At 44.0% G+C, this 12,420-nt stretch overlaps 1 protein-coding gene across 1 annotated transcript; it reads right to left on the bottom strand.

Moving 5' to 3' along the window:
• Positions 1-2,044: 2,044 nt before the first annotated feature.
• On the bottom strand, positions 2,045-11,816 carry zbtb22b (zinc finger and BTB domain containing 22b). Its single transcript, XM_069719126.1, has 5 exons — positions 11,613-11,816; positions 9,105-9,332; positions 7,503-8,246; positions 6,778-7,056; positions 2,045-6,082 (listed from the first exon to the last, which is right to left on the bottom strand). Exons 2-5 carry the CDS (start codon positions 9,330-9,332, stop codon positions 5,039-5,041), a joined length of 2,295 nt encoding a protein of 764 aa, XP_069575227.1. The 5' UTR covers positions 11,613-11,816; the 3' UTR covers positions 2,045-5,038.
• Positions 11,817-12,420: the final 604 nt, after the last annotated feature.

The following is a 12,420-nucleotide window of genomic DNA, read 5'->3' as shown; positions in this document are numbered from 1 at the left end:
AAATAAATAAAATTCCATTAAGAAATTACGATAATTCCAAAAGACCACGAAGAGCCTTTAAAACTCAGCAAAAGGATTTTAAAATCGTTTTTCCAGCATACAAACAACACAAATACAGAAGTCTGTTATTTGCACCAAATAATTTATTAATCATGAATTATTCTGATACATATAGCAGAGGTGAATATTGATGTACTGTAGTTTTATTACATTATTTAGTAACACTCAGGATTTACAAATGTAATTTTCTGTATTCACTGTTCAACAATCAGCTGGTCAATCCGAGGACACGTAAGACGTAACACGTTGTGTCATGTACAAAAATAAAAACACTTCAGTCGAGTTTTCAGCAGCAACTTTTTTTTAGTTTTTAGTTTTACTTCTCTGGATAAAGGAATGTGGAGCTCGTCTCTTCGCTCGCTGCAGTCGGACGTGACGTCGGTGGAGTTTGGAGGTTTGAATTACGAGTACTTAAAAGGCATTTTGAACCGAAAGGCTGATTTGGACCCTCGAACACACAATGAGTTGAAATGTGAAACACTTTTGGTCTGGAGTCAATTTCTTCTGTCTTTCTTTTTTTTTTAGGATTGTGGAGATGATTCAAGAAAATTAAATGACGTCCTTTTTCTATTCACACTTTCCTTCAAATAAACACTTCAGAAACCATGTGTGGAGGTTTTATTGAATATTTAAGGGATTTTAATTGCCACAAACTATAATTATTTAACTGTAACTCTGCTGCAGTCGTGTCTAAATGCTGCACCTACATCGTTTTTTATTGACTGAGCTTCCTGTTTCAGTTTACAGAATTGATTCGGTGGGAAAGATTCTGGTTTAAGAAGTCGGGACCGATTCTCACATTTCTGTTCGAGCCTTCTCTGTTGATAATGAAACCTTCACAGTAAATGTTGCTCACTTACATTCACTCAGGGAAAGTTGTGTTCACATGTCAGATGTGTTGAACTCCACAACGGCTCAGTGTGTAGGATTTAGGAGAAATACAATATGCAATTTATAATCATGTTTTCGTTTGTGAAAAATCCTTTTAAACTAAGAATCGTTGTTGTTTTCATTCCCCTTAAAATAAACGTATCACATCCACGGAGCCCGTCATGTTCCTACAGCAGCCCTGAAGGGTCAAACCAAAACTCTGGTCGTTCAGTTAGTTGCAATCTGCTCCCTCGCCACTAGATGCCCATAAATCCTGCACACAGCTCCTTTAAGAAAAAGGGCCTCGACCAGCGGTGGACAAACCTCTCACATATTCTGCTCACGCACCCGTCCGGCGTTTCCTCTGCGGTGGAAAAACAAAACAAAACAAAACCAAACAAAACAGAAAATTACCCACGAACGCAACCGAAGCCGAGTCACGGAGGAAACGCCGGCTTCACAGATCACTAAATCACACGCAGTCCTTTCGCTGAGACCGAGCTCCAAACCTGCATATAAAACTGAGCCTTCACAGAAGGTAAAACGTTAACATCTCTTTGCTCGACATAACCGCAGCCGTGAAACATCTGTAACGGATGCAGAACCTCCGATGTGATAATTATTCCGCCGCTAACTGCGCTACGCTTAAACACACCAATGTAGCTACATATCTTCATAAACACACACGGTGATCACGTGACCGCAGCCTGTTAATGACAGTACCAGCACTGACCACAAGGGGGCACACCTCCTGAAAGAAAACACCCACCGATGAGAAACGGGGCAGAAGCTGCTCGATTCACATCGAAAATAACACCAATATTTGTTTCATCTCAGTTTTTCTTTTTCTTTTTTTACTTGGTGTACCTCGGTATGAGATTCACTACGATGGAGGATTAGGAACACAAAAATGGGTTTAACGGGTTTTTTTTGCTCTCCAGGAAAAAGTCGAGAATTAAACTGAAATTATATTTCCAGAATAAAATTTAAAGATACGAATCAGACTTCTGAGAATAAATCAAACTACTTGCTCTGCACATATAATTCTTCGAGACATTTTGTTTTCATTCTTGAAATATAATTAAAATTTTATTCTGGACAGTTTTGAGATTTTTTTTTCTCTCCGGATTTCAACTTTATTGTCAAAATGCAAAATAAAAAACAAATCTTAACTGCTCTAATAGTTTTTCCTCAATGTGGCCGTAATACTCCATCAAACATGCACAACGACTGAACAGCTCCCCCTTGTGGACAATCTGCAGTCCCACGACGTGATCAAACATTAAATAAAAAAAAAATAAGAATCTGGTATTAGCAGTGTAAAGCATCACTATTGTTGCTATGGTGACCTGCAGTTAAAAATGATGTACGGACATTTATGCTGTTTTATAAACGGCATGTTATTGGAACTCCTTACAACACAATACGTTTTAAAACATCCTTTTTCTGATACAATTTTATGAAACGAACATCAGCACGACCTATTTTGCGTCCCTTTTCAGATCAGATTATTTCAGAGATAATTAGTGAACGACGTGAAGCTCAACGTGCCGTCGAGAACCTTTTTGGTAACGTGGGACTTTCACACATGTTGGCAAGATGACAAAAACAAACCCATAAGGCAGAAAAGTATTTCTACGGTCCATCTGTCAGCGTGTCTTCTCAGTAGTAACAGTATGGTCCCTAAACGCATCACACAGCACTGATATTACATTAACTAATGCTGCATTATAACCACAGCAGAGCAGAACGTGGTGTTGGTGTTCAGCGGAGAGCTCGAGACCGTGAGGTTACATTTCTGTGAGCAAACCGATCCGTGTCTCGAGACAACGTTCGTTTTTATTTTGTTGTCCTGAACTCCCAAAAGTAACGTGGCGCTAATAATGCAACCGCAGGCTCTCCCCGAATATTTATTCAGCAGGTAAAAACACGGACGGATCATTTAGTTTGGTTCATCAGCTTTAACTTAAGGTACTTAGAAAAACTATTTAAACAATTTAACAATACTATATTTACTTGAATAGTTTTCTGACCAATTAGAAGTGTTACAATAAGTAACATTTTTGCTCAAAATAAAAAATGGATTTTGTATTTATTTCCTCTGCAATGTTTGATACATCCGTTTTTTACTTTTTCATAGAAGAAGAAAATCTTGCTGACTGGACTTTCCTCATCCTGAAATCCTAATCTCTCAGAAAATGACCTTTTAACCTTTCTTTAATAAGTTCCTGGAAAATGACCACGCTCACCTGCGGGACTTAACGAACCCAAAACCAAAACAGAACTAAAGAATAAGAGGCACTTGGATCGCCATAATGTCCAAAACAAAACAACACGTGTGCTCAAAGTCATCCAGAATGTTAAAGGAGGTTTCTGAACATCATTTATATGCTAATTTATGCAGCAAGACACACTGAAGTCGAATCAGATCGTCTTCCCTTCAGAAACACGAGTGGAGGTGTGAAGAATGAACTAAACCAATCAGCTCATTAATCAGCGAAGATGTTTTTGTTCTGACATGTTCGTCTCTGCATGCTTCACACGTCGTATGAATTTGAACTTTGTGAGAGGAGTGACAGCAATTTTTGGGGAAGTCAGTTTCCCCCCCCTCATTAATATGCAAATTTATGCACAAAGGTGCAGGATGGTCTGTTTGATTATTGAAATCCTAAAAAAAACTCTCTCAACAGTTGGAAACCTTTGGGAGGTCAGGACATGTTTGACTCAATGATGCTTTCAAAATTATTGCAAGAAAAAACCCCAAATAAAACAGTAAAAATAATATGAAAGCTGGTGAAAAAGAAACATACTTAAAAACTAAATATCAAAACAAAAAGGCCTTCGTGTGCGTAACAGCTACTAAAAAATGAGGTTCACTTTTTTTCCCCATTTGAGTCCATAACTATATTAAAATCTACCATTTAGAGTTTAGATAAGACGTCTGTGATGCTGAACGTTACTGAACAGATGTGTTGCAGGTTAAGACGATTTGTTTTTTTCTCCCGCAAACCCAGTAGAAAACACTTTCACAGACTTCCTCTACGAAGCAGACCAGACGGCACCACAGCATGTCTAAAGTTTCTTCCCGGTCCGATGAGTAAATGACATATATTTCTATATATTTACATTGATAATAATAATAATAATAATAATAATATATTCCATAAATCGCAGAAACTCTGCAAAACAACAAAGTAAAACGCAGCAGCAAAAGCTATAAATTAGCCTCCAGAGGAGAAGTTCTGCTGCCGAAGCGTTTTCCGTTTACGTCGAAGAAATCAGCAGCCAGAAGACTGACAAGTTTTCCCGTCTGGTAAAAATCTCTCCCCGTTATACACGTGGTGAAGTTCAGTGATTGTGAACCGTAACCGCGAGCAGCGAGCAGCGAACAAACAAGACGGCCGCGCTGACAGGTGAGTCCGCGACACCGACGCCGGAAAAGATGAAGCCGCTGCTGCCGAGGGAGCGGGAAAAAAAAAAAAAAACACTCATCTGCAACTGTGGATCCTTTTTTTCTTAGTCGGCCATCTTTTCCTCATTAATCTGGCAGATTTGTGTTTTTTTTTTGTGTGTTTTTTTTTAATCCAATTACAGCAATATGTCACAACACAATACTGCAGAAAAATCACAGCCTTTTAAGAACAGCCATTTTTCTACTACTACTGATACGATAATGTGTCTTTTTCATTTTTGGTTTCCTCTCACGCACGTTCTTCCACAAAACCCCCCGAAAAATAAACATCTCAGATATTTCCAACAATAGCTTACTCAGACACAGAAAAGGTCCTTTTTTTTTTTTTTTTTTTTTAAGCCGAGGCCACGTTTCGGAGGCGAGTCTCAGAAACCTCCCGCCTCGTCAGTCGACTGGATTCTCAACGTCCTGTTGGCATGGAAACGCCTTCGGGCTGCGTGTCCAACGGGAGCCTCGGCTTCGTCGACCTCGCTCTCGAACAAACTGCGCTCTCTCTGTAAACGCTGGCGTGTTTCAGAGCGGCACCGCGCCTCCTCGGAGTTCACAAGATTGTTTGAAAAGCAGCAGCAGGAACCAGAAGCCACGACTGTTTGCTCCGAGAGACGCCCGTCGGATGCGAAACACGCGGGTTTCTTTTTAAGTCACGCTGCCGTCGTTGGCACCGACTTCGCACGCGTTGTCGTCGCAGACGCTTCGACCCAACCCGAGGCCGCCGAACATCCCCGCCCCCTGACCCGGACTCTGAGAGACGACCCCCAGCAGTCCCCCGGCGCCGACGTGACTCGCGCTGTTGCCGCCGGAGACGCCGGCGTGCTGCGGCGACAGAACACCGGCTGAAAGATGCGGCGCCGAAACCGACACGCCTCCCCTCGTCGCTCCTCCCAGAATGCCGCCCTGTCCTCCCTCCGCCGCGGACAGGAGGAGGTGAGGGGAGGCGATCAGATCGGGCCCGTCCTCGCCTCCGCCTCGCCTCCCTCCGTCGCCGGCGCTCCCGCCCTCGCCGAGCTCGCCCGGCCCGCCGCGCCTCTCGCAGTGCGAGCGGTGCCGCATGAAGCTGTCGCGCCACATGAACTTCTTGCCGCAGCCGAGGCAGTCGTACGGCTTGAGGCCCGTGTGCGTCTTCATGTGCTCCGTGAGGTGATGCTTCATCTTGAACTTCTTGGCGCAGACGGGGCAGTGGAAGGGCCGCAGGTCCAGGTGCATGTTAATGTGCCGGTCCCTCATGCTTTTGTGGGTGAAGGTCTTACCGCAGTGGCACATGAACACCTTCCCCGAACCTCCCGCGCCGCCGCTTCCACCTCCGACCCCTCCGCTGTCGCCGCCGTCGCCGCCCAGAGCGCCCGGCGCCGACAGGTGCACGGCGCCGTGCTCCAGGCCGGGACCTTTGAAGGAGGCTCCTCCGATCATCCCGCCGGCCATCCCCAGGGAGGGCGCGGCGCCGTCCAGGGAGAGTCCGGAGGCCTGGCTGTAGAGGAGGATCTGGTTCCCCTGCATGTCCAGGGGGAAGAGCTGCGCCCGGGCCGTGGCTGCAGACTGGACCTGGCCCAGCAGCGCCGAAACGGCCCGGTTAGTGTTCTGGCTCTGACCCGCAGCGCTGTCGTGAAGGTGCTGGGCTAACGTCTGGTCCATCAGGCTGCCTTCAAACTTGAGGTAGTCCTCTGAAGACTGGCAGTAGTCCAGCTACAGACAGACAGACAGGGACAGACGGGTTTCTGGGTCTTTGAGGCTACTCGAAGAAACTATTTACTGGGTTTTAGATATTTTTTTGGGGACAATCTGCAAAAATTCAAAGCATTAGAGGAAAGTGCATGAATCTAGAAAAGGTTTTCTTTGGACGTTGATGAGGCGTTCAGATTTGTGCTTCACCTGCAGAAGGAAGCTGCTCAGGTTGGACTGCTTTGTGTGCTGACGGTGTAAAGTGGCAGGTGCAGGTCCTTTTCTGTGCAATATACAAGATATCAGGTTTTGTTCAAATTAACATATATTTTTTTATATTTTTTTATCACCTACGTGCAAAACTGATCTGTTTTTCTTTACATTTCTATGTACACATCAAGATGTATTTATTTATTTAGTGTATATAGCTTGTGTGTGTGTATTTCTACATTGTTTTTTACGGTTCTCTAAAAATGGTCTTTTTTATTCTATTTGTTTTTTTATTGCATGTGTATTTGTAATTTGGTCTTTCTGTGTGTGTTTTTTTTTCCTACCTGTATTCTTTAAGATGTTGTGACAACTAGATTTCCCCACTGCAGGATTAATAAAGTCTTATCTTATCTTGTGTCTTAAAATGTGCATCTTTGGCGCCCTCTAGTGGTCTTATAAAACCACAGCACCATCTCCCAGCAGGTCTGACTCAGCGGGTTTGAGCTCACCTGTGAGTCCATGTCGCTCTCCGCTCGGCCTCCCAGCTCGGCCGAAAGGCTCCGGACGTTGGAGATGTTGAAGTTGCTTCTCTCCCTCTCTCGGGCCAGCTCCATCTCCCTCTCGTCTTCGTCCTCCTCGTCGTCTCCCCCCTCCTCCCCCGACACGACGATGAGGTCGTCGTCCTCCGAGCGCTCGGTTTTCACCACCACCCACTGTTTGCGGGGCATGATGCTGGGCTGGCTGTAGGTGGGACGCTTCTGCAGCGGCAGAGCCGAGTCCTCGCCGTCCTTCGAGTCGAGATATTTCACGTCATGAACAGAAAATGAAAAAAACTTCTGTTTGCTGTTCGGTGTAAACTTTGTATTTTCAGAAACTCGACATGACGGCAAACGATGGACAATCAAATCGTTCTGAGGACTAAATAATAATCTCCTTTCATGTAACATCTGTCAGGTTTTTATATCTGCAATTGGAAAACCAAACCGAAAAATTGAAATCAAACCGACTTTAGTTTCTTCTTTAAGTCTGTCGTCCTTTATGACCAAAGAAAACAATGTTCTGTCCATGAAGATTACATCAGATTTACTCAACAACAGCGACAACATTATTATCGATGGACAAAAACATGAAAACAAAGTGGTTTTTCAGAATAAAATTAGCTTTATGAAAATAGGAACCTACTTTTCCCAAAATAAAAGATTTTCAGATGAACTAAAGGTGTTTCCTTCCTCACCTGATAAGAAGACACGCCGAAGCTGTCGCTGACTCCGACTTCCTGCTCTGACACCGAGCTCGTTTTCTTCCTCCTCCCGCTGCCCACGGCTCTTCCTCTCTTCCTATGGTGGTACAACACCTCTTCCTCCTCCATTTCCTCGTCCTCCTCTTCCTCGATGAGGAAGGCTTCCTCTCCTCCGGACGGAGTGCAGTAGCTGGGGGTGTTGCTAGCCCCGCCTCCATCCGCCGAGGCCCCGGCTGCGGCTGCGCCACTCCCCCCGAAGCTGCTCCCGTCCCGGGGGCTGAAGTAGTTGGTGCTGCTGGGCGACTGGCTCTCGCTGACCGACGGCCGGCTGGGAGGATGGGGGGCTCGCTGGGGCTCGTTGGACTCCACAGCCTGGACCTGACTGACTCCACCGTGACCGCCGGCTCCATCGCCGCCGCCGCCTGCTCCGCCGTCGCCGTTGCTGCTGCTGCACCCGGCGTTGGCCGACCCCCCGCTCACGCTCGCTCCGTCCTGCCCGCCGCCGCCGCCTCCCGCCCGGCTCCCTCCGGCCGCCGCAGCTCGGCCCTCCTTCAGCAGCTCGGTGCACTTGTCCACGATGTGCCACATCTGCAGGACGCTGCCCACCGTCAGGTAGTTGACGATGTCGTCGCGCAGCATCCGGAGCTGACCGGTGTAGGCGCAGCTCAGCACGCTCTCAAACGCCAGCGGGTCCATGACCGCCGGGATGGAGACGGTGGACATGTTCTTCAGCAGAACCTGGAGGCAGGTGGAGGGCAGCGTGTCACAGGATAGCTCTGTAACTTCCTAAATCATGTGTCGTCTCTCTCTCTTCACACGTCTCTCATCATGGTGGAAAATAAACCTACTGGTCACAATCCAGATATTAGTTCATTTCAGGCCTCTGCAGACCAATTTATCTGCCTGCCAGCCGCTCGGATTCATAATCGAGGTCCGATACAACCTCCCACCAACTTTCACTGAGTCAATCTTTGGCAGACGAGAACGGCTCTCTTGAAAAGAATAATTAAAGAACACTAAGCATAATTTACCATTTTTTGTGTCTCATTAAACTGGATGCAATTCACATCATTTCTGTGAAGCTCTAACTTTTCTGTTTGATCTGTTTTCTTACTTAGAAATAATAAACTGATGGGTTTAAACTCTCGAGAGTCCAAAACTTAAGACGAAGAAATACGTGATAAACTTGGAGGAAACGCGTAAAAGCTTCTGATTACACACCAGAATATTAAACAAATTAATTACAAGTTTTACAGTAGATATAAACTACATTTGATGATGAACCAGCAGTGATTGAAGCTTCGCTCTCCGTGTTCTCATCTTTTTGGTTCCAGTAAATATCTTTGACCATCGACTAAAACGTCCGTGAGCCCTAAAGATTATTCTCATCTCCTGTCTCACTTTGAATTATCAGTTTTATTCATTCTACATATTAAGCTCTCATAAGGCCCAAATGTTTAACAGCTCCTCCTCTTCAGTGCTGATAAAATCCACTTTAACTGCTAGTTTAAGTTGCTTGTACGACAGGTTGCATAAATGTGACTCTTTTAAAGACTTCCTTCATACTGATTCAGGAAACGTGGGATCTGCACCCACCTGGTCGTGGAAGTAGGGCGAGGACGCGGCCAGGACGCAGCGGTGGGCCTTGAACACTTGTCCCTGGACGTGGATGGAGAGGTCGCAGAGCCGGCCGTCCTCCCTCTGCCGGTTGAGGCTGTCCAGCACCGAGGTCTGAGCGCTGGGGAAGCACACCTGCACCTCCGAGCCGGCCGGGCTGCTGCCGCCGCCGCTGCTGCTTCCCACTTCCATCGGCAGCGCCTGCATCTGGGTGGCAGAGAAACGTTTAGGACTCCCTAACAAGGTGGTTCAATTATGTTTCTGGATAAAGTTGAAGTGCCTCCACCGCGGTATTCCTTCCTCGTTCGTTAATATTGACTTTGTGCATCCAGAGTTTGATGTGGGAATGTCAGATAAATTCATATTTTATGAAAATAACAACATCTGTTTAGGTATGAAATGTCACATGACTGCACTCCTCATGCGGTTTGGGAAAAAATTCGGATATAAAACATACTTAAATTACCGTTAAATGTTTTGTCGTAAACAATACGAATGATATTTTCAAAAAACAACATTCATTGTCAACTAAATAGACAATTACCAGTTTATTTAGTGGCTAAAACGAATGCAGCGTAAAGAAACGACTTGGCAACAAATCGCACCTTCATTAATGTCACAAGGTTGTTTTTGTTAGAAAAAATTTATAAGGACGCTGCAAAAAAAAAAAAAAAAAAAAATTATTTCCATGACCATTGATCTGTCAATTGTTCATTCAATATAAAAAAAACAACACTTCCCCCCCCCATATTTAAATGTCGTGTTTTATCAGACCAACAGTCCAATTTTTTTTTACATCCAGTTATGATTCATGGTAATGATCATTTTTTCAGAGATGAATGTCTCTGTGATTGTAATATATTCACTCTACCTTCTAATGTAAATATGATGTTATAAAACATTAAGAACTTTTCTCTGTATGTATAAAATACGAAATAATTCCAACAGCAAATTCAGAAGTGACTCCTAAGTTGAATCGACACCACTCAAAAACATTTCCCACAAAACCTGAGCGATAAGTACACATACATTAGTTTTTCACTGGCACTCAGAAATACATGAAATTCTCCAGTCCAGTGGTCAAATTAAATTAATAACTTGTTGTTTGTCTTTCCAGACAAAGATAAAGCTGTAATTTTAATATCCGGATGTGAAATAATAACATTTACCCGTCAACATGACACTTCAAACTGTCAAAATGAAGTGTATTTTTAGGCGTGATAATAATGTACTCTCTGCTGTACATTTCAGGGGGATACACTGCACTTTCTACTCTACATTTATTGGACAGCTACAGCTATGTTTAGGATGAACATTTGACACAATGGATATTATAACAAGCTTTTAAAATACACATTATTACAGATTAAACCGGACAGTGTGTAGTCGGGGTCACATCTCATGTCTGTAAACTGTTAACATCTCCACCAAATAGTGATTTATTTCCTCTAAACTCCTCACAAGGTTTCATTTTAATAAATGTTCATATGACCTAATATCCCAGAAAAAAAAATCAAAGTCCAGAAGCTGAAAACAGATAAAACTGGATATAAAGAAGTTCAAACCAGCTCAGAAAACCTGCTGCTGCTTCAATATAATAATCTAATGCCATCATATATAACAAAATGCGAGTCAGAGGGACTTTTACTTAAATACTTTAACTACATTTACTTGCATTGGAGTATTTTTACATTGCTGTAGTGGTACTTTTACTTCAATAAAGCATCCTAATGCCTCTTCCGTCACTTCAGATTTCTAATTTACCCAGAATGCACTGCAAATTAGTCCCACTTGAGACGGTCGTGAACGAGACAGCCCTCGGTGATTGGAAACCTCTCGGTCGGATCGCGGCGTCTTTGTGCAGCTGCATGCGGCTCTGACAGCAGCGACACGCTGCACACGATGCACATTTTGCAGCTTAACAAGATGCATTTAATGTCTGCTGTCTGTCACGCGGCAGAAGGTTTACATCACGGAGTCCCTGAACGCATCTGAACTGGACGGCAGTTGCAGAAGCTCATCAACAGAGTCCTTTCACACTTTTTATTTATTATTATTATTATTATTTTAGAGAGAGAGCTAAAGCAAGCACGTCTCTGCGGAGCCTCCTCCATTTGTAAAAGTGATGGACAGAAAATGTCCACATCACCGCAGGACGTGATAATCCCACTTTGTTTCTGGGATTAGCGCGTGAGAGGAAAAAAAAAAAAAAAAAAAAAATCAACAGCTGGAGTACAAACACACTTTTTGATGGTGAGAAGCTACAAAAAAAAATAAAAAAAAATAAATAAATAAAAAGCCGATCTGTTCATAGATATAAAACTAATAAAATGCTCCAATAAAATGAAGCCAGATGTGGACATGTTCACCGACACGTTCAGTTTGAGAGCGACTCCGGTACAGATGTGACGTTAGCCCGCTAAGCTAACCCTCACGGCTGCCTGCGACCGAAACGAGCCTCCTCGCTCGCCGACATTTCAAACTCACCCTTTTCTCTCAGTCGACGCGGCGGCCTTCACGAGTCCAGTGTCTGACCGAGCGGAGGGCACCGCGTCCTGCCGGCTTGTCCAGGCGCCGAAGTTTGAGGAGCATTTTTCTGAAATGTTCTTCCCATCGGGTCCCTGCAGCAGCAGACAGCGACGCGTCGCCTTTAACGCGAGCCAGACAGACGAGCCAGACTTCTGCCGACAGAAAATACATCAAGACCAATTTAAATAATGCCTCGTTACAACCTCCAATAACGACGTTACACATTGGTTTTAATATTGATGGAAACTAGTGAGGAATTAACTCTTTTTAAAAAAAAAAAAAAAAAGCTATTTACAGGCGTGAAATAACTTTAATTTATGTGGAGACATTATTTCCATAACAAAAGTCCACATATCATTTAAATACTGGACAATTTTTGTTTTGTTTTTCTTGTATGAGGTTGACTAGTACAGTACATGTCGTTAGAAGAGACTGAAGAAAACACTGGCAAATGTGACTGTCATGCTGGTGAAGCAGCAATTTACTCCAAAGTCCAACAAAAGTATTTCAGCTGCTTGTCTGCATGTTGTTTATCATCATTACAGAAAATAAACACACCTGCCAGTGAAGTCTGCCAGTCAAAGAAACTCAGACCTAAACCAGAGCTGGCAGGATGTTGAACTTCTCTCAAACAAATACACTGGAAAGTCAGATTTGTAATAATTGTAATGACTGATTTGTCTGGAGGGTAGAAATAAAAAGGCGTGAAGTAGTGAGCTTTGGGGGAAAAAATGGTGTTCAAAGACGTAAACAAGATCTTCTCCAA

This window comes from Brachyistius frenatus, unplaced genomic scaffold, assembly GCF_029030835.1.
Source record: "Brachyistius frenatus isolate BFR_SWC_R1_liver_20210118 unplaced genomic scaffold, ASM2903083v1 Contig_207, whole genome shotgun sequence".
NCBI lineage: Eukaryota > Metazoa > Chordata > Actinopteri > Embiotocidae > Brachyistius > Brachyistius frenatus.
The sequence above is the reverse complement of the archived record's forward strand: the minus strand, read 5'-3'. Positions and strand labels throughout refer to the sequence as shown.

Bases quoted from the DNA above. Each gene is read 5' to 3' on its own strand.
- zbtb22b (XM_069719126.1), bottom strand. From the start codon at position 9,332: ATGCAGGCGCTGCCGATGGAAGTGGGAAGCAGCAGCGGCGGCGGCAGC. The intron at 8,247-9,104 runs GTGGGTGCAGAT...ACCTGCCTCCAG, and splicing joins CGCCCTACTTCCACGACCAG to GTTCTGCTGAAGAACATGTC. The intron at 6,083-6,777 runs GTGAGCTCAAAC...GTCTGTCTGTAG, and splicing joins AGAGCGACATGGACTCACAG to CTGGACTACTGCCAGTCTTC.